Source organism: Peromyscus californicus, unplaced genomic scaffold (genome assembly GCF_007827085.1).
Source record: "Peromyscus californicus insignis strain IS unplaced genomic scaffold, ASM782708v3 Scaffold_19__1_contigs__length_69161282, whole genome shotgun sequence".
Classification (NCBI taxonomy): domain Eukaryota; kingdom Metazoa; phylum Chordata; class Mammalia; order Rodentia; family Cricetidae; genus Peromyscus; species Peromyscus californicus.
In genome coordinates, this window is record NW_026294491.1 from 23,133,827 (window position 1) to 23,152,261 (window position 18,435).

The following is an 18,435-nucleotide window of genomic DNA, read 5'->3' on the forward strand; positions in this document are numbered from 1 at the left end:
GGAATATGAGTTTAAGAAGATAACAGAAAAATAGGAAGTGGAATTTTTTTAGTGAGTACTTGCCCATCGTCAGGTAGAGGCAAGCTAACACATGTGAAGAAAAAACCAGCAAAAGAGAAGAGGAATGAACACATAGCAGAATATCACCATAAAGTGAGTCTTTTCAGGGAGGGGAAAGGCCAGGATCCAGATGAATGTCAAAGAATTTAAAAAAAAAAAAAAAAAAAAAACTGTTTTCTTTGAAACTGAAGAATGGGAATAATCTAATAGATATTCTTGAGACTTTTATTCCTGGTTACGCTTGTTCATTCTTACTGTCAACTTGACACAACCTAGAATAATCTGGAAAGAGAATCTTAATGAGGGATATCTAGAGCAGGTTGGCCTACGGACATGTCTTTGAGGAATTGTCTCAGTTATTGACTGACCCAGCCCCACTGTGGGCAGCACTATTCCCCAAACCGGGGCCCTGAACTATGTGAGAGAGAAGAAAGCAAGTAATCCACAATTCATTATTTATCTTCTCTGCTCTTAATGGTGAATGCGATGTATTAAGTTCCTACCTTGACCTCCCCACCAATAATGGACCATAACCTAGAGTCGTAAGCCCAAATAAACCCTCTCTTCCCTAAGTTCTTTTTCCTCAGCATATTTGTCATAGCATCAGGAGTGAAACTAGTACACTGTGGTGGTTGGAATCAGAATGGCCCCAATAGGCTTATGTATTTGAATGCTTAGGAACTCTTTGATAGGATTAGAAGGATTAAAAGGTATGGCTTTATCAGAGTAGGTGTTGTTGTAAAACAGCATGTGGTGGTCTTGGCGGTCTTGGTAGGTTTGAGCCAAGGTGCCCAGGGAGGGTGAAGGAGACCTGCCATGCAGACCTAGCAGGCAGCGGGCATGGCACAGTGGAAAGTTACTCACACCATGCAGACACGGCATCCACATGGAAAGGGGAGAGGGAAGAGAGTGAAGGAGAGAGATGGAGGAAGAGAGATGGAAAGAGGAGAGAGAGAGAAAGAGAGAAAGTGGAGGTGCACACAGCCTCATGGAAGGAGAGAGGGATAGAGAAGGAAGAAGAGAAGGGGGAGGATTTTTTTTCTTAAAGGGGTGGGTCTGAATGCTATCATTCCCTAACAGGTGTGGTCATGTTGGAAGAAGTGGGGGGTGGGCTTTCAGGTTTCAAAAGCCAATGCTAAGCCCAGTTCTCTCTCTCTCTCTCTCTCTCTCTCTCTCTCTCCCTCTCTCCTCCCTCTCTCTCTCTCTCTCTCTCTCTGCTCACAGATCAGGATGTAGCTCTCAGCCGCTTCTCTAGCATTCACCAAGCCTGCCTGCTGCCATGTTCCCTGCCATGATGATAACGGATCAAGCCTCTGAAAACTCTGAGCAAGCCCCCAACTAAATGCTTTCTTTTATAAGAGATGCCTTGGTCATGGTGTCTCTTCACAGCAACAGAACAGTGGACTAAGACAAATGACCCTGAGAGCTTGCCAACTACTTAATGCACTCTTTTATAGTCAAGTGTGCAACAACCCATAATATTCAGGCCCATGTTGTATAGGCATTAGCTCAGATCACTTTCAGCATTATACAGACATCTGTGAAGCGACTAAAGAGTGGTAGCTCCTCTCTAACCACGAAGGAGAGCAGAGTCATAGCGATGCATGAATCACACTTTGCAGACTCTTTACTAGCTGAGATCTCAGGCCACATTTTCATTTCTAGGACTCGCCACTTGCAAATCAGGTCTGTTAACATGCATCAAAATCTTTGGCTTCTTATCTATGGCTTACACATCAGAGCAATGGTGGATAGCCTACAGAATCTCCCATGCTTTCAAAACTGGCAATACTGTTACTCCTCAAATCAGTACATCTACCTGTTGTCAGGTCCAGCATCTCAAGTGTCTATCAATGGGATGGCTGCACACGGACATATTAAGTACTTCCCACACGCCAGCACACCTCATAATGAGGGACACAGTAAAGTTTTGCTTGAGAAATCAAACGCACTATAAGAAAAGCCTAGTATAGTTTTTTTCAAATGGATGCTAAGAGATACTATGTTGAATGTTTTTCCAACAACTAGTGGTTTACAAGGAGTGTAGCTAGCTAGATCAACCACCTTCAATGGAAACTGTTTCTACCTATAGAACTATAGAACACCACATGTGCACGTTATAATACGTTCCAGGATTAGTTTGTCTTTCTCCTCAAGGGAAGAGTTTTTACTGAATCTTAGGATTTAGGGGGAAGACTATTATGTTTGTGATTGAATGCTTGGATAGAAAACTGAAGACGTAGCAACGGTCCAGATGCATGCAGTATCAACATATCAATAGACAGCAATAATGTGGGCAGCAGCTGTTGCCTTTAACCCAGACATATGCTGTGAGTAATTGGCAGTAAATACCAAATATTTTATCAAACCCCCAACTGCAACATTGTTGAGCAGAATAGATGGAGCTGACCAGTTACTTAGGGACAGTTAATTAAAGTCAAGCTGTTACCTTCCTTTACAAATGAATATTTAATAGAGTTGAATTTCAAACTTTTTTTAATATAGGTGATACAGAATGGGTACCAGTGATTTTTTTTTTAATCTCAGGTTCATTAAGACACTATTTACTTCCTTATTTAAAACATGCATTGAGATGCTGGAGAGATGACTTAGTGGTTAAGAGCACTGGCTGCTCTTCCAGAAGGACCGAGAGGTTTGATTTCCAGTACCAACATGGTAGTTCACAACTGTAACTCCGAGTCCCAGAAGTTCCAATGCCCTCCTCTGGCTTTCATGGATACTAGGCATGCATTTGGCTCATACCTATACAGGCGAGTGAAAGACTCAAACGTATAAAACAAAAAAATAATAATATTTTTAAACATGCATTGAATAATTGAAAAGGCAATAAGGAACATTTTAAGAGATCCACAGTGCTGAGCAGTGTGGCACATGCCTTTAATCCCAGCACTTGGGAGGCAGAGGCAGGTTGGATCTCTGTAGGTTCAAGGCCAGCCTGGTCTACAGAGCAAGTTCTAGGACAGCCAGGGCTACACAGAGAAACCCTGTCCTCAAAAAAGGAGAAAGAGGGGAGAAGTGGAGGAGGAGGAAAAGAAGGAAGAGGAGGAAGAAGAAAAAGAGAAGGAGGAGGAGGAGGAGGAGGAGGAGGGAGGAGGAGGAGGAGGAGGAGGAAAAGAAGGAAGAGGAGGAAGGAAGAAGAAAAAGAGAGAGGAGGAGGAGGAGGAGGAGGAGGAGGAGGAGGGAAAAGAGATCCACATTAGAAACTTTACAATGACATTTTTTGGAAACTTTACAATGACATTTGTAGGTAAAGCATGTATTTCATACACTGATGAGAAGACTAATTATATCTTCAGGGTACCATTCTCCCATTTCTAGAAGTAATCATTTTATCTCACTACTATGAAATGATGACAACTCAAGATTCCTAATTCCTAGTGGTAAATAAATCTATAGACCTGAGAAATCATGGAGATGAGAAAAATTAAGGAAATACGGAAAGAAAGATGAGTAGAAAATAAACCTTGAATACAAGGGTGCAGCTGAACGGATGGAATAACTTCTAATAGTCTATAAAATAGGAAGATAACTAGAGTTGACAATTAATTCAAAATATTAATAACTAGCAGGATTTTGAATATTCCTAACTGAAAAGACAATAGATCTGTGCCAGAGATGGTGGTGTCATACAAATTACCCTGGCCTAAACATCATACATTATTATATGTATACAGTGTATTGAAACATATACCATATCTATCCCACTAATAGTCAATTACTTTGAATTGATTAAAAATACATGTTAATTTTTAAAGAAAATATAACCTGAATACTTATATTTTGTACATGAGCAACACAAGGAATATCTGTTGTTATTTTTATTACATTTGTATTTATCTATGTGGTGTGTGAGTGTGTGAGCAACCTCCATGCTATGGCATCCCCATGGGAGGTCAGAGAACAACTTTTGGGGAGTCAATACTCTCCTTCCACCGTGTGAGTCCCAAGGATCAAATCCATGCCATCAGGCTTGACAGGCAAAGCACCTTTTACCTGCTGAGCCCCCCTTGCCAGACCAGAGAATGCACGTTTTGAACAAAGTGTGTTACTTCCAACCAAGAACAAGCTCTTAATCTCTACCACAGGGAAGGGTCTGCCAGAGAAACAGTCCTGAGCCGTGCACCCTGATGCACAGAGCAGACTGCTGTAAGCCGGAGCTCTCCACACTTGCCTCTGGGAGGTTCTCGCATGAGTGCCCTGGAAAGCAGAGCATTCTTTTTAGTGTAAGATGCCACCATCTATATGTAGGAGAGAGAAACCCCTTGATGAATTCAAAAGTTCCTCACTAATCTCAGCATCCCTCCGACTGGTTTGTGGTGGCCTTGGTAGATGCTCACAAGTAAAATTGGACAGGAAGTCTTCCAGCAGTGGCAGGATATCCAATACATCTGCAGGTCGACTCCCATCTCACACACAAACATAAAGCCGATATATCTGCAGGTCTCGTCTCACACGTGGACGTAAAGCCTGGGGTACCTGTATGCAGTTGCTGGCTGTGGTAGACACAACAACCAAGACTGATGGCATGGGGCTGTACATTCCAGCTCCAGGTAATTCACACTCAAGTATTTGTAGAGGGCGGAAGTGTTGCTGCTTTTCTCCATCTAAGCAGGCATTCTGGCTTGTGTGGACAGTATACAAGAGAGCTGAACCTTCCTACTTCCCTGAACACTCTGAAAATCTATTTAGTTACTCCCTTTTACATTAAGAAACCAATTCTTTTCTATTCACTTTATTTCACCACTAAAACTATGTTATTGTTACAATAAGGAAGTTAATGTTTATATAAGAAAACTGTTTTATCCTAATTAATATACTTTGGGATGTTTATAGGATAAAGAATTCATTCTTTATTAATTAAGAACATAAAGAGAGGGCTGTGGTCTTGTGTGAACAATTTCAATAGTTTCCTCTACTACACCTAGATCATTAGCAAAAATAAACAGTATCTCTGTTTACTATTTGTCTTTAGAATTGATTCTGAATGACAATGCATGCTGCCAATAAGCTTCTCAAGGGAGGTGAGTTGTCACAGGTTATCTCAGCCTCCACAACACATTGTGTATCATTCTAGGTTTCTAAACAATAGGGGACAGTGTCACTTTTAGAACCCAGTACTTAAGAAGAGTATCTAGTGCTAAATGTCTATGAATACAAAGTGTATTCATTCTCTTGGAGCTGGAGAGATGGCTCAGTGGGTGAAAATACTTTGGCTTTTACAGACAGAACCTGGGTTTGATTATCATCATCCACATGGCAGTTCACAACATCTATGGCTCCAGCTCCAGGGCATCCAACACGCTCCTTCAGCCTCCACAGACACTTGGGACACAGAGGGTGTTGAAAGTATGAGAAGCTCTAATGGGATAAACACCAAAAAAAAAAAAAAAGTAAACTCTAATAGTATTGCTAGACGAATAAGAGAAATAATTCTTAAAATGAGAGAGATAGGATGAGTCCAGTAACTTAAAGAGGTAGCAATAAGACCGATGGCTAGCTCCCCAAGAGACAACCATGGAGTTCAGAGGGTAAAGAAAGAGTTTCTTCAACTTGCTGAACTCATTTCCAACTTAAAATCAAATGCACCGAATTAAAACATCAAAATGAGGGTGGCTGCTTCCAGGGCTGAAAGTGATGGGGTAAAACACGTTCAACTGCTGCTTTCACAGGTAACAGGCAGAATACATCAAACAGCCATGCAAGTCACATGATCACGATGGGAAGCAAGCAGAAGCCAGAGAAAATCTGATTCACACTGAGAGATGCCATCATGTGGCAATTCTTCTGAAGGTTAAAAAAATTGAAGATTAAAAAAAAAAATCTTATGGAAGAGGAAACTACAAATAGACAGAACTTTGAAATTACACATGAACTTTCTTAAAAATCCACAGCGTATGCTGGGGCAATGCCAAAGACCCAGTGAGTACAAAATATAAATAGATAAATAGATAAATAAATAAATCAATTTTTCAAAGGCTGTACTATTCTATTAATTGTACTCTTTTTTGGGAACAGAAGCCTCTATGCCAAATAGGTTTGGTCAACACATCAAATAATCCTTTGAAATGCCACAAAGCCTGTACTATGAAACTAAAGACTATATCCCAAAGACTAAGAGTCCTTTGTAAGACTGAAGGGAAAATTAAACAGACTTAACCTTTTATAAAGGTTGGGTAAACCCTCTGGTGACAGCTTAGTTACCAATCATTTGCTGAAGCAAAACTTAACGGTCTTTAGGGGAAGAGAAGAGAATACGGAATCTACAGTTGACTCGGCATACTTACTACCAGGTATGTACAATCAAAACCGCTATTCACACAGACAAAAGAAGGTGTTACTCTGACATAAAGCAAAATCAGTCAGTAGAAAAAGAATCCAGATGAGTCAGATATCATAGTTAAAATAACAAGGACCTAAGGCAGTTGTTGTAAATATGCTCTAAATGGTGACTTTAGAGAGCGTCTTCTCCAGTTTATAGTAATCTTAAACAACCTTTGACAGACACAAAAAAAAATTCTACACATAAAGGGGCAAGCCAAAAGGTTTGATTCACTAAAATTAAAAACATTAAAAATACCAAAAAATGTTTAATATAGTGGAAAGGAGGAGACATTTTAGTTTTTGACAATTAGCAAACGACTCATACTAGAACATATAAAAAGTTGTCAGAGAAATGTAAGTTAAAACTGTACTAGAATACACCTGCAAACATTTCATTAAGATCACTGATAGTCAGAATGCAGGGCAGATGGAGCTCCTGTACAGAGTTCATAAGAAACATCAATACAAAAACCTATTTCAAAAATTAGCAGTATCACCGGGCAGCCAGGGCTGTTACACAGAGAAACCCTGTCTCAAAAATCCCAAAAAAGGAAAAAAAAAAGCAGTATCTGCTAAAGCTAACCATATGTTCATGATTCCTTCCTAGGAGTAAACACAAATGTTTACATTTATGAACCAAAATTAATGTACATATACATACATACCAATAATATTCATTAAACCAAAAGCTGAAACAATTCAAATGTCCATCAGCAATAGAATGGAAAAGTAAATTATTTTCTATTCACCAGTGGAAAAAATAACCTACCATATGATGAGCTCTCAAAGATATATTGAGTGATATATTGAGCAAAAGAAGCCAAACTTAAATTTAACATGCTACATAGTCCCATTTATATAAGATTTTTTTTAAAAGGCTAAAGTAACCTGTAGTGGTAGAAGTTGGGATATTGGTTACCTGTGAGGTGAGAGTGGTAACTGATTGAGGCACAAGGCTGCTTCTAGGATTTTAGTAATGTTCCTTTGGTTTTTTTTGTTACTGTTGTTTTGCTCTTGGATGTCCTTTTTATATATTTATGTGTATGTGTGTGTCTGTATGTGTGCATGCACCACATGAATAAAGTACTAACAGAGGACAGAAGAAGGCGCAAATCCCCTCAAAGTGTAGTAACAGGTGGTTGTGAGCTGCCACATTGGTACTAGGATTTGAACCTGGGTCCTCTGTAAGAGATTCCTTACCTCTCAAGCACTGAACTTTGTTCATTCATTTGTTTGTTTGTTTGGAGACAGGAAACTATGTAGGCTTGACTGGCCCAGAATTCACAGTGTAGCCCAGGCTGGCCTCAAACTTACAGAAATCCACCTGCCTCTGCCTCTCTGCCTCTGCCCCTGAGTGCTGGTATTAAAGGCATGTGCCACCGACCCCCAGCCCTTGGTAATGTTTTAGTTCTTGATCTGCATGCAGGTTACATGAATGTGAGTGCAGTATGTGCAAAGATATTGAGGAGGTCACAATAAGATATGTACCTTTACGAATATATGTTATTCCTCAACACATCACTAAGTAACATTTATGTGTATGGCTTAGAAGTGAGATCTGCAGATTGTAGGGAAGCAGTGGCTAGTTGAAGGGAGTGTACACGTAAACAAAGGGGTAAAACATGTAATCTACACATGTAAGTAGTTCTTAGCTAATATCTACGTAATTTTGTAAGTAATTAAAGCTATTGGAATAAAATTCCAGATTTAATTCCTTGCTTGTATCCAGGTGGACTAGTACATGGTGAACTGTAGGATCACGAGTAACTGTAAGCAGTCTCTATAGCATGGACCCTTTTGCTGGATCTCTGTCCTCTGTGTATTACCTTTCCTTTTATTATCTACTCCTTGCTCTATCCATGTCCCACCTTCTGCAGGCATGGTCTTTGGGGAACACAAATGGTCTCATTTTTTATCACTTTCGACTCATGAGTAAAGCCACTGGAAGCAGTAAAAGAGAGGGCAGGCTCTCACAAGGAGGCTAAAGCTGTTCTAGAACTGTATGAGCGACTGTCCAAAGCCTTCTTGAAAATTAGTCAATGACTATATCAATAAAACCACCCTCTACTTCCAATGCTTTCTTCACTTTTCCAAATACCTCACACTCACTAGTTGCTTTCCACTAGACCTTCACATGCCACTAGACAAAGGCCAATTAATAAAAGAGGGCAGAGACTATTTTAAATATGTTTCCAGCATCACCCAAAGTCAGTTAGATCAGAATCCATTCTTCTGTTGTTCCAGCTCCACCACCGAGCTAGCATTCCTTCCAAGCTGGGGGCACAATGTTCTCACTGTGGCTCTCTGCTTTCCATACAGTAGACATTCCCTGGATTCCAGAAACATGTGCTACTTCCACGCTTTCCTCCCACACTAAAGTGGTAGTGGTTCCCTTCCATTTGTCAAAAGAATTAGAGTAAAGCACTTCAACAAGTGTATCTGCTGTGTGCACCACATATGACATGCATATATGTATATATATATATATATACATATATGCATATTTCATGTTATAATAGAAAACTGTGAATCATTTACTGAATAATCCTAGAATCCTGACCTCTCTGAGAATTTCCTTTTTACTGATAGATGGGTGGATAAAGAAACTGAGATATATAACATGACTTCAATTAATCTGTGTTTTAACAGAAGAGGCTCCACCATTTGCCACAACCTAAAAATGGAGGATGTTGTGCTAAGTGAAATAAGCCAGACTCAGAGAGAGTTCCAGTGCGGTGGCTCAGCAGGTGAAGATGGGTTGTCCAGCAAACCAGCACCTGAGTTAGAGGTATTATTGTATTATTATTATTAATAATAATACAATAATTATTAATAAAATAATAATTTTAAAAGGAAAAAGGAGCAAAAACTCGAATATAGTGATTACTAGGACAGGGTAAGAAGATGAGGGCAGTGAGGAGATGGGGAGAGGGGCAAAGTAGTGAAGGTGTCAAAAGGGCGCGGAGTCGAACTGGAGCTCTAATGTACGCTAAGGCTGCAGTAACTCCCAGGAAGAAACCTTCAGGAACCAGTGTGTTCAGCTGTTTCGTCACCAAAGGGTGGGAGGGAAGTGTGTAAGGGGAGAGCTGTGCCATGTACTCCACTGTAGAAACCATTTTGTGACATGAATCCCGTAACACTATGCTGTGCACCTCAAATCTACACAACGGACCAAGAGCTTTGAAACAAAAAAATTACAAAGCTAAGCGTAATCCCCTGTATCCTGTATTTGGCCTAAAGTTGACTGTGGTCAGTATGTTTATTTTGATTAGGAAATACTGTCATACACATACATACATACACACACACACACACACACACACACACACACACACACACACACACACACACACAGGGTGTCCATGAGGTAGCTCAAGCTGGCCGAGAACTTCTCATCCTTCGACCACAGCCTCCTGAGTACTGAAATCACAGTACCACCTTACCTGGTTCTTTCTGATTTTCTTAAAGTGGTACTAGGGTATAGGGGAGAAAAATTATTTAAACAACTTAGACATTTTTTAATGAAGCTGAACAAGAACGTTCAACTTTGTTTTCCCTCCCAAAAGAGTTGCAGCGAGGTGATAAGCATAAAATCATCGAATAGTCCTTTTAAAGATATCTTGTAGGACTAGGAGATAGATCCATGGATATAGTGGTTCCTGAGCAAGCATGAGGACCTGTTCAGATCCCTAGCACCCATGTGAAAAGGGGAAAAAACACCCTGGGTGTGGCAGTGCATATCTTTAACCCGAGCACTGGAAGGCACTGAGACACGCAGTTCCCATGGGCTTGATAGGCAGTCAGTCAAAACGGCAAGGTCCAGTTCAGTGAGAGACCCTGTCTCTAAATAAATAAATAGATGATTGATACATAGAGAGGTAGGTAGATAGACAGACAGACAGATAGATGATAAATAGATAGATAGATGATTGATAGATGATAGATAGATAGACAGACTGAACAGAAAAGCAAGAGAAAGACACTCCAGCATCCATCCACCTCTGAACTTCACATATGCCTGCACAGACAAGAACAATTGAACAAATGCACCCCCCATGGGCACAAATTAAATCTTTTAAATCTTGTTTTAAATATCCTGCAGATGAGACTTGTAATCTTCAAGGGGGAAAGTTGATTGTTGTGTTATCATAGTAAAAAATATCAAAAGTCAGAATATATGCTTTTATTATATAATATGAGCAAAGCACAGCACGGATTATGTGTGGTTTATACAAAGCTTTAGCAAAAAAAAAAAAAAAAAAAAAAGGCTTGATAAACCTAAGCTTCCAAACACTGCAAAGTAGAAAAACGTATTTCTGAGCCCATCAGAGAGGAAATGCCTCCCGACTGTTCATAAAGAACTTGATAATTCACTGTGTATGGGCGGGGTCATCTTCCACTTCATTAAACCTCTCTGTTTATTATGGAGGAGCTGCATGCCGTATGGTTGGAGGTGGGGAGCTGTACACAGAGACTCCATAAGCAGAGAAGAGCCAGGCCTGGGACTCCACCTTGGAGCTGCCTAATGAGCCACTCTGCCTCCCACAGCTTGCTCTTCGCAGCTGTGTGCAAGACTAATAAACTGAAGTCTGCAAAACAAATCACTCCCAACATCTACTGCATAACCGACGCCCTCGGGATATGCGGTATGCTCCTGACTGGGACCTGGATACTCACTCTCTTTGCGAACTTCCTGGAGCGCAGCTGTGAGCTCCTCCTTTAAAACTGCCGCTTCCTTGGCGATCTTCTCCCCCTTGTCTAACAGATTCCAAGTTGCTTCCTCCACAGAAGCCAGGAGAACTTTGGCTCTCTTTGAACGTCCCTTTTTCCTGTTGGAAGGATTCTGCGGACAATTTACAAGTGTGGTAACCTAAAATCGGAAAAACACAAGGAACTTATTAAACATCTTGCAGGGAGAACCCTAGTCTTGAGATAAAACAGCCCAGAAGAAACAGAATCGTGTCCCAGTGACAAGACTCATCCCAGGGGCCGTTGTTATATGCCCAGAAATCAAGTCGTCCCTTCAAGGACAGCCACGGGAATCCCCACTGCAGATTAGAAAGGAGAGTCACAGTTATTAAATCTCATCAAGTTTTACTACTGGGTAAAGGCCTGAGAGGGCTATGGGTGTATCAGAAACTTCATGTGGAAAAAAAAATACGTATGTTTAATAAAGAAGTGGAAATGGGGAAAAGCACGCTGGTCACATGGCTCAGTGGAGAGGGTACTTGACTGGCCAGCATGAGACCCTAAGTTTGAGTCCTACTGCAACTCATACAGGTGTGGTGGTGGCACACACCTGTTATCCCAGCACTTGGATGGGGGAGGTAGAAAGATATCGAGAGGGCAGTGGGAAGATAAGACGTTCAAGGTCATCGTCCACTATATAGGCTCAGGGATCATCAAGGATGAAGGGGCACAAAGACTGGAAAAGACAGAAGGAGTTGGTGTCTGCAGTGAAACACTATTTGCTGGATAGGACAGGCCGTTGCACCCAGGAACTTACAGCAATTGTGACTACAAATACAAGCCTGTACAAGATCACGTTAGACGAAAAGCCCAGCATGGATGGGGGAGGGGCTCAGGAAGTTGCGACCCTAGTTGATGAACTATTAGCAACTGATGGGTGGTGGGAGAAAGACAGTCAGTTTTCTTTAGAAATTCGGGCCCTAAGAGGCCAGCCATGGAGCTGGAGAGATGGCTCAGAGGACCTGAGTTCAATTCCCAGCAACCACATGGTGGCTCACAACCACCTAATGAGATCTGGCGCCCTCTTCTGGCATGCAGGGATACATGCTATATACATAATAAGTAAATAAATCTTTAAAAAAAAAAAAAAAAGAGGCTAGCCATACTCCCAATGGATGGTCCTACCCGAATTCATGTGTAGGTATCACTGAGTGAACTCAGTGGGTTTGAGAGAGAGAGAGAGAGAGAGAGAGAGAGAGAGAGAGAGAGAGAGAGAGAGAGAGAGAGAGAGAGAGAGAGAGAGAGAGAACATAAAGTTGGAAGGGAAAAGTCGTGTGAGTATAAGGGAGGAGTGGGAGAGGAGGGGATGGGGGGAATTTGATCAAAACCTTGTATGTGTGCATAAAATTCTTAATTTAAAAGGTGAAAATACATTTAGAAAAAAAGTTCATATTATTACTTTATGAAAAGTATCCATTGTTTCCATTTCTTAATTAAACCTTGGGTCCCAGAAGAAATTCTGGGATAAAACTTTTATAAAGCAGAAAAATCATTTGTATTCAGCGTATGGATTAGGAGACCTGGGACTCCTATTGAAACAGGGGCTCCAATGGCAGGGCAGTGAGATGCTAGCTATGTTAATTAGCTAGACTGGATCTTTCTACAATGTACACACATATTAAACCACCATTGTACCTCGTAAATATACACATTACTTTGCCAACTAGAAACAGGTAAACAGAGTCAGTGAGCTGGGTAAAACCACTTAGTATGCCCAATGACCTGTGTTCAATCCTTGGAGTCAAAATAGAAGGAGGGTACTAATGCCTGATAGTTGTCCTCTGGCCTCCACAAACATGCTGCAGCACATGTGCCCACACATATTATGCATATGTACACACATACACATACACCAACAATAAAATTTAAAAGTAAGGGGCTGACTCTGAAAATCAGTGTGGTAGTTCCTCAGGAAGCTAGGAATAGGATCTACCTCAAGATCCAGCTCTACCACTCTTGGGCATCTACCCAAAGAACTCAACATCCCACTGAAGAGACATTTGCTCATCCACATTCACTGCTGCTCTATTCAGCAGATGTCCATTAACTTAGATGTCCATTAACAGATGAATAGACAGTGAAAATATGGTACGTCTACACAATGGAATATTATTCAGCTGTTTAAAAAATGAAATTTGTATCCAGGCTGTGGTGGTGCACACCTTTAATCCCAGCACTCAGGAGGTGGAGGCAGGTGAATCTCTGAGTTGGAGGCCAGCGTGGGCTACAGAGTGAGTTCCAGGACAGCTGGGGCTACACAGAGAAACCCTATCTCAAAAAAAACAAAAGAAAAAAAAAGAGGAAATTTGAAGGTAAATGGATGGACCTAGAAAAAAAAATCATCCTGAGTAACTCAGACCCAAAAAGACAAATATTGTATGTTTCACTTACACATGGATGTTAGTTTTTAAGCATTTGATAAGCATGTACAAGCTGTATAACCACAGAGGTTAGGTATAGAGAGTAAAGGACTATGGGGAAGGGAAGATCTCCAAACGAAGAGGAAATAGAAGAGACAGTTATGGAGAGATAGGGAGGGACTGGAGCTGGAGTATTAAACAGGGAGAGAGAGAGAGAGAGAGAGAGAGAGAGAGAGAGAGAGAGAGAGAGAGAGAGAGGAGACAGAAGTAAAGGGGGAGGACAGGGAGGACAAACACCACTACGGGCCATTGGAGGAGCATATGGAAACCTACTACTGTAGAAGCTTCTTAAAATATATACGTAAATGAAAGAAACCTAAAGGGAATCACCAACTAAGGAGGGAGACAAACCCTAAGTAATCATCTTTCTCCACCACATGAAACCCCCAGTGCCAGGAATGAGTAACATCGAGTTGAGTCATTGGCCAAAAGGGCCCCGTGAAAATCCCCCAAATCTCAGGCTATTGCCAAGGATATTGGTTGCTCTTCACAAACTGATGGAAAGGCCTTGTTGCTGAAGACGACACCTAAATATTTCACTGAACATGGAGAAGTCTTGCTGGTGCCTAACTGGAGTCTTCACCCCGAGTGATTAATGTTCACAGTCACAGAAGGTACTCTGCAAGCTACAGAATGAGAGAAGTAACTGTCAACCCAGTTACAAACCCTTCAATCCACGGTGGTCGCCTGCCTGCATGATACGCTGGGACAATAATGGCATAAACGTAGGAGAAACCAACCACTATCTGATTGGATTTAAGGCCCACTCCATGAGATGGAACCCACGCCTGACACTGCTCTGGTTAGGCTATGGGCTTACAGGAAAACCAAATACTACTCTGTTAAAGGAATATATCAGTAAAATGACTCTCAATGGCATTCTGCTATTGCCACATATCAATGCCTAGCTCAACCATCATCAGAGAAGCTTCCTCTGCAGTAGACGGGAGCTAATACAGAAACACACTACTGGACAATGTGCAGAGAGTGAGAGACTTTGGAACACTTAGTCGTGAATGGGATGTCTTCATCAATCCATTCCCCTCAGGGCTCAGGGAGCTATGTGGAACAGGAGGCAGAAAGACTGGTTAATAATCAGAGGTGATGAAGGGTTCCAAGGAAGCAGTATCATCTTCCAAACACAACAGGACTGACGCACTATGAAGTCACAGAGACTGTGGCAGGACACATACAGCCTGCACAGATTCAAGCCGTATGGGCTCCCACCCCTAACCAAGAAACTGTCTGTGCTTGGAAAGGAAAAAATTCTCTCCAGTAGAGTCTCACTAGGTATATAAACCACATTTAAGGGTAGGCCTCATGCCAAACAGTAGATGACCAATACAAAAATGAATTCAATTTTAGACTTTTTGTCCCATATTGCTTTGTTGGGGCATTTTTTTTGTGTGTCTTACTAGTCTTTTGCTTGTATATTATGAATTCCAATTTTGTACTTTCATGGGCTGTGTGTGTGTGTGTGTGTGTGTGTGTGTGTGTGTGTGTGTGTGTGTGTTTCTTGTGTTTTTTTTTTCTTTTCTTAAATTCTCGTTTGTGTGAATTTTTGTTTTCTAGAGAGAAAAGAAAGGAGGGGAAGGGAAAAGGGAGGAAGGGAGGAAAGAAGAAAGAGTGGGTGTGGAATTGTGTGGGCGGGGAGGTAGGGAGGATCTGGGAGGAGTTGGGGGAGGAGAAATCATGATCAGAATATATTATATGAAAAAAATTAATAGAAAATATTAAGGGACTGGAGAGATGACTCAAGGCTTAAGAGTATGTGCTCCTCTTCCAAGGACCCAAACTCAGTTTTTAACACCTGCTTTGGGTGGCTCACAACAGCCTGTAACTCCAGCTCCAGAGGATCCAACACCCTCTTCTGGCCTCCAAGGGTACTGCACTCATATGTACATACCCACACAGAGATAAACACATACACACTGAATTTTAAATTAAAAAAAAAAAATTCTTAAAAATAAACATTTAAAAAAAATCAAGTAATCTAGGCCCTGAAAACTGTGCACCATATCTTTCTAAACTTACATTTTGGGGGTGGTGGGGGTCATGCATGTGAAGGTCCAACAATAATTTATAAAAGTTGGTCCTTTCCTTTCACCATGTGAGTCTCGGGGATAGGACTAAAGTTATCAAGCTTGACAGCAAACACCTTTACCTGCTGATCCATCTTATTACTCCTGTGTTCCACATCTTTCACAATAGGATAGGCCACTCCCTCCAGGCTCTGCAGCCCATCGAGACTTTGCCTACTGATTGTTAGTAGAACAACTGATTGATTTTTTTTTTTTAGCTTGGAGCCATTGTTTATCTAAGAATTTGCAAGCAATGGGGATGAAAATAATTTTCATCTAACCTATTCTCCTCCCTTTTCTAATGATTTTCTGTTTTATCCGATTTATTTTATTCCTGTATACGTAACCAACAGTGAAATGTCTTGGAACAAGTCTGTGTTTCCTTACTATGAAAATAAGAACAGGGACTGGGGATATAGTTCAGTCACTTGCCTAGCATGTACCATGGCCTGGTTGGACCCCCCCTCACATAACTGACTACCTATAATCCTGCCTACACCTGGATTACAGGTAGTCTATACCTGTAATCCCATAACAGTTCAAAGTTCAAGTCCATCCTCAACTATATAGCCAGTTGGAAGCTTGAGATCTTATCTCAGGAAGAAAGAAAAGAGGGAAGAAGGAGGAGGGCGAGGAGGGAGGAAATCCCATTTATCCAGTAAGACTATGAACTGGTTAAGTAAGGTCCAGTGTTTTTAAAATTCATAACAAGACACATTTCAGATTTTCCAGTCTGTGCACAATGGAGATGAGAAAAATTGGACACAGCAATCCCTATCACAGATGCTTTCTTTGGGCCTAATCTGACCTTCCTCCCGGAGCCAGCACCTCCCAACTGAGTGTGATGTAGGCTGTTCCCAGCACATTGCAATGCTTTACCAGCAGCCAAGGGGTAGCATAGGAAAATGACAATAAGCCTGATGTATCACAGGGCTTCCACAAGCACCAAAGAGCAAACATCTCTGCTCCTATTTACAGAGTTAGAAGGTGTTTATCTAGATTAACACCCGGTTTAAAACTTGTTTGAAGTGAAGAATGAGTATCGTGTCTGGAAGGCTCCTTCCCTCCATCTTTTAAGTGCACAGTTCACGCTGTTTCCCAAGGCACAATCTTCCACTACGGTCTGAATCCTCCGAGCACCAAATGCTTCCCACAAAATACCCTAACCTTTGAAATTAAAATGAGCATTCTGGAAGTGCTTTGTTCTTTATAGTAAATGCCACAGAAGTGAAAAAATGTGAACAGGAACATTGTATAAGAACATGATGCTTATTTAAAAAAAAAATGCAATTGCAACTTGTAAGCTGTTCACTTGTATAAGTAGTTTGAACCTAAATCTTCTTTTAAGCGCCCCAATACAGTTATCTAATATCGGCTATAGTTAAGTGACATTTCCAATGATTCATTTTTACCTTAGAAAGTAAATAGGCTGGGCAATCATGTTCGGAAAGAGAAGACAGCTGAACTTTTCTTTTCACCTCAGTTCACCTAAGGGCTGACACCTACTCCCATCAAGGACTGTGACTCACCACAGCAGATGTGTCTCACCAAGGAGGTGGGGGGGTGCGTGTGTGATTTGAAAAGGTCTCCCATCTCCGAAGGAATACCAGCAACCAGTAAAATTAACTTCGACATTCTGTAAGATGATTCCTGTTCCTTCACTTTCCTTTACAGTACAAAGAGCTATTTCTATAAAGAATGGAAAACTTGGGGTTGAACCTATAGCAGAGATGATTCCTACAGAATCCAGGATATTTTATCACCTTCATACTTTGTCACAAATGCACAACCTTGCCTCTCCCGTCTTTTTTTTTTTTTTTTGGAATTTTAGAAATTTTTAAATATGGAAATCTCCAGGCTTGTAGCTTTATTGAATAAACGTGGGTTTGGGCGCTTCTTTTAGTCTGTATCCCTGTGCTTTGCTATAACAACACCTTCATCAAAGATAAAAGAAAAATGAATTACACAGATGTACTAGAATGCCATAATTAAGCCCATTATCTTATACAATTAGTATACACTTATAAATAATAATAATAAACCAGGTCTGGTGGCACAACCCTGTATTCCAACCTACTTGGGAGGCTGAGACAGGAAGATTATAAGTTCAAAAATAGCCTGAGCAACTTAGCAAGACCCAGACTCAAATAAATAAATAAATTACATATACACACGTATATGTATATATTTAAAAATCAGGGAATTGGGCTTAGGGGTGTAGCTAAATAGTAGGATGCTTGCCTAGAATGTGCAAGGCCCTGGGTCTGATCACGAATAATGCAAATAATTAAATAATAATAAAAGATACAGGAAGAAGGCCTCCTCTCATTAAAATGGTCTTAAGTTAGCAGACTCAAGTAATACATAAAGAAGAAATTCCTACTTCATTAATTCTGGAAGTCTAACATGTCATGTAACTAAATAAATCCTAAGTGGTGTGCAATCACTATACGTTGAATGTTAGAGTTCAAAGAAATAGTTTGTATAATCTTTCCTACATCAGGTATACGGGGCTGTCTCCCTGCACAACCCACAGCGCACTGGACTCTAATTCAGACGGACTTCTCTAGACGCTTCAAAGACACTGAAGATGACATTGGTATGCTCGGTGAACCAGCTGTTCGCCCGCCCTTGTAGAGAGCCACGCTAGCGCACAATAGGAGTACTGCGGAATATGACGGCCGCTTATGGTTTCATCTTGTTTGGGATATGAATGTAACAATTGCCTTGGCTCCTGGCTCCTCGACACTTGCTCCATGGAAAGTTTTTAAATGTCAACTTGG

The 18,435-nt window shown here is 41.0% G+C and overlaps 1 protein-coding gene across 2 annotated transcripts in view; it reads right to left on the reverse strand.

Moving 5' to 3' along the window:
• The window catches only part of Ctnna3 (catenin alpha 3), a 1,464,870-nt gene that overhangs the window by 1,387,463 nt on the left and 58,972 nt on the right, over positions 1-18,435 (reverse strand). For both annotated transcript variants that reach the window (XM_052744818.1, XM_052744817.1), the window contains exon 3: positions 11,080-11,272. In XM_052744818.1, coding sequence (XP_052600778.1) covers positions 11,080-11,272 — 193 coding nt within the window. The remainder of the gene's footprint in view (positions 1-11,079; positions 11,273-18,435) is intronic.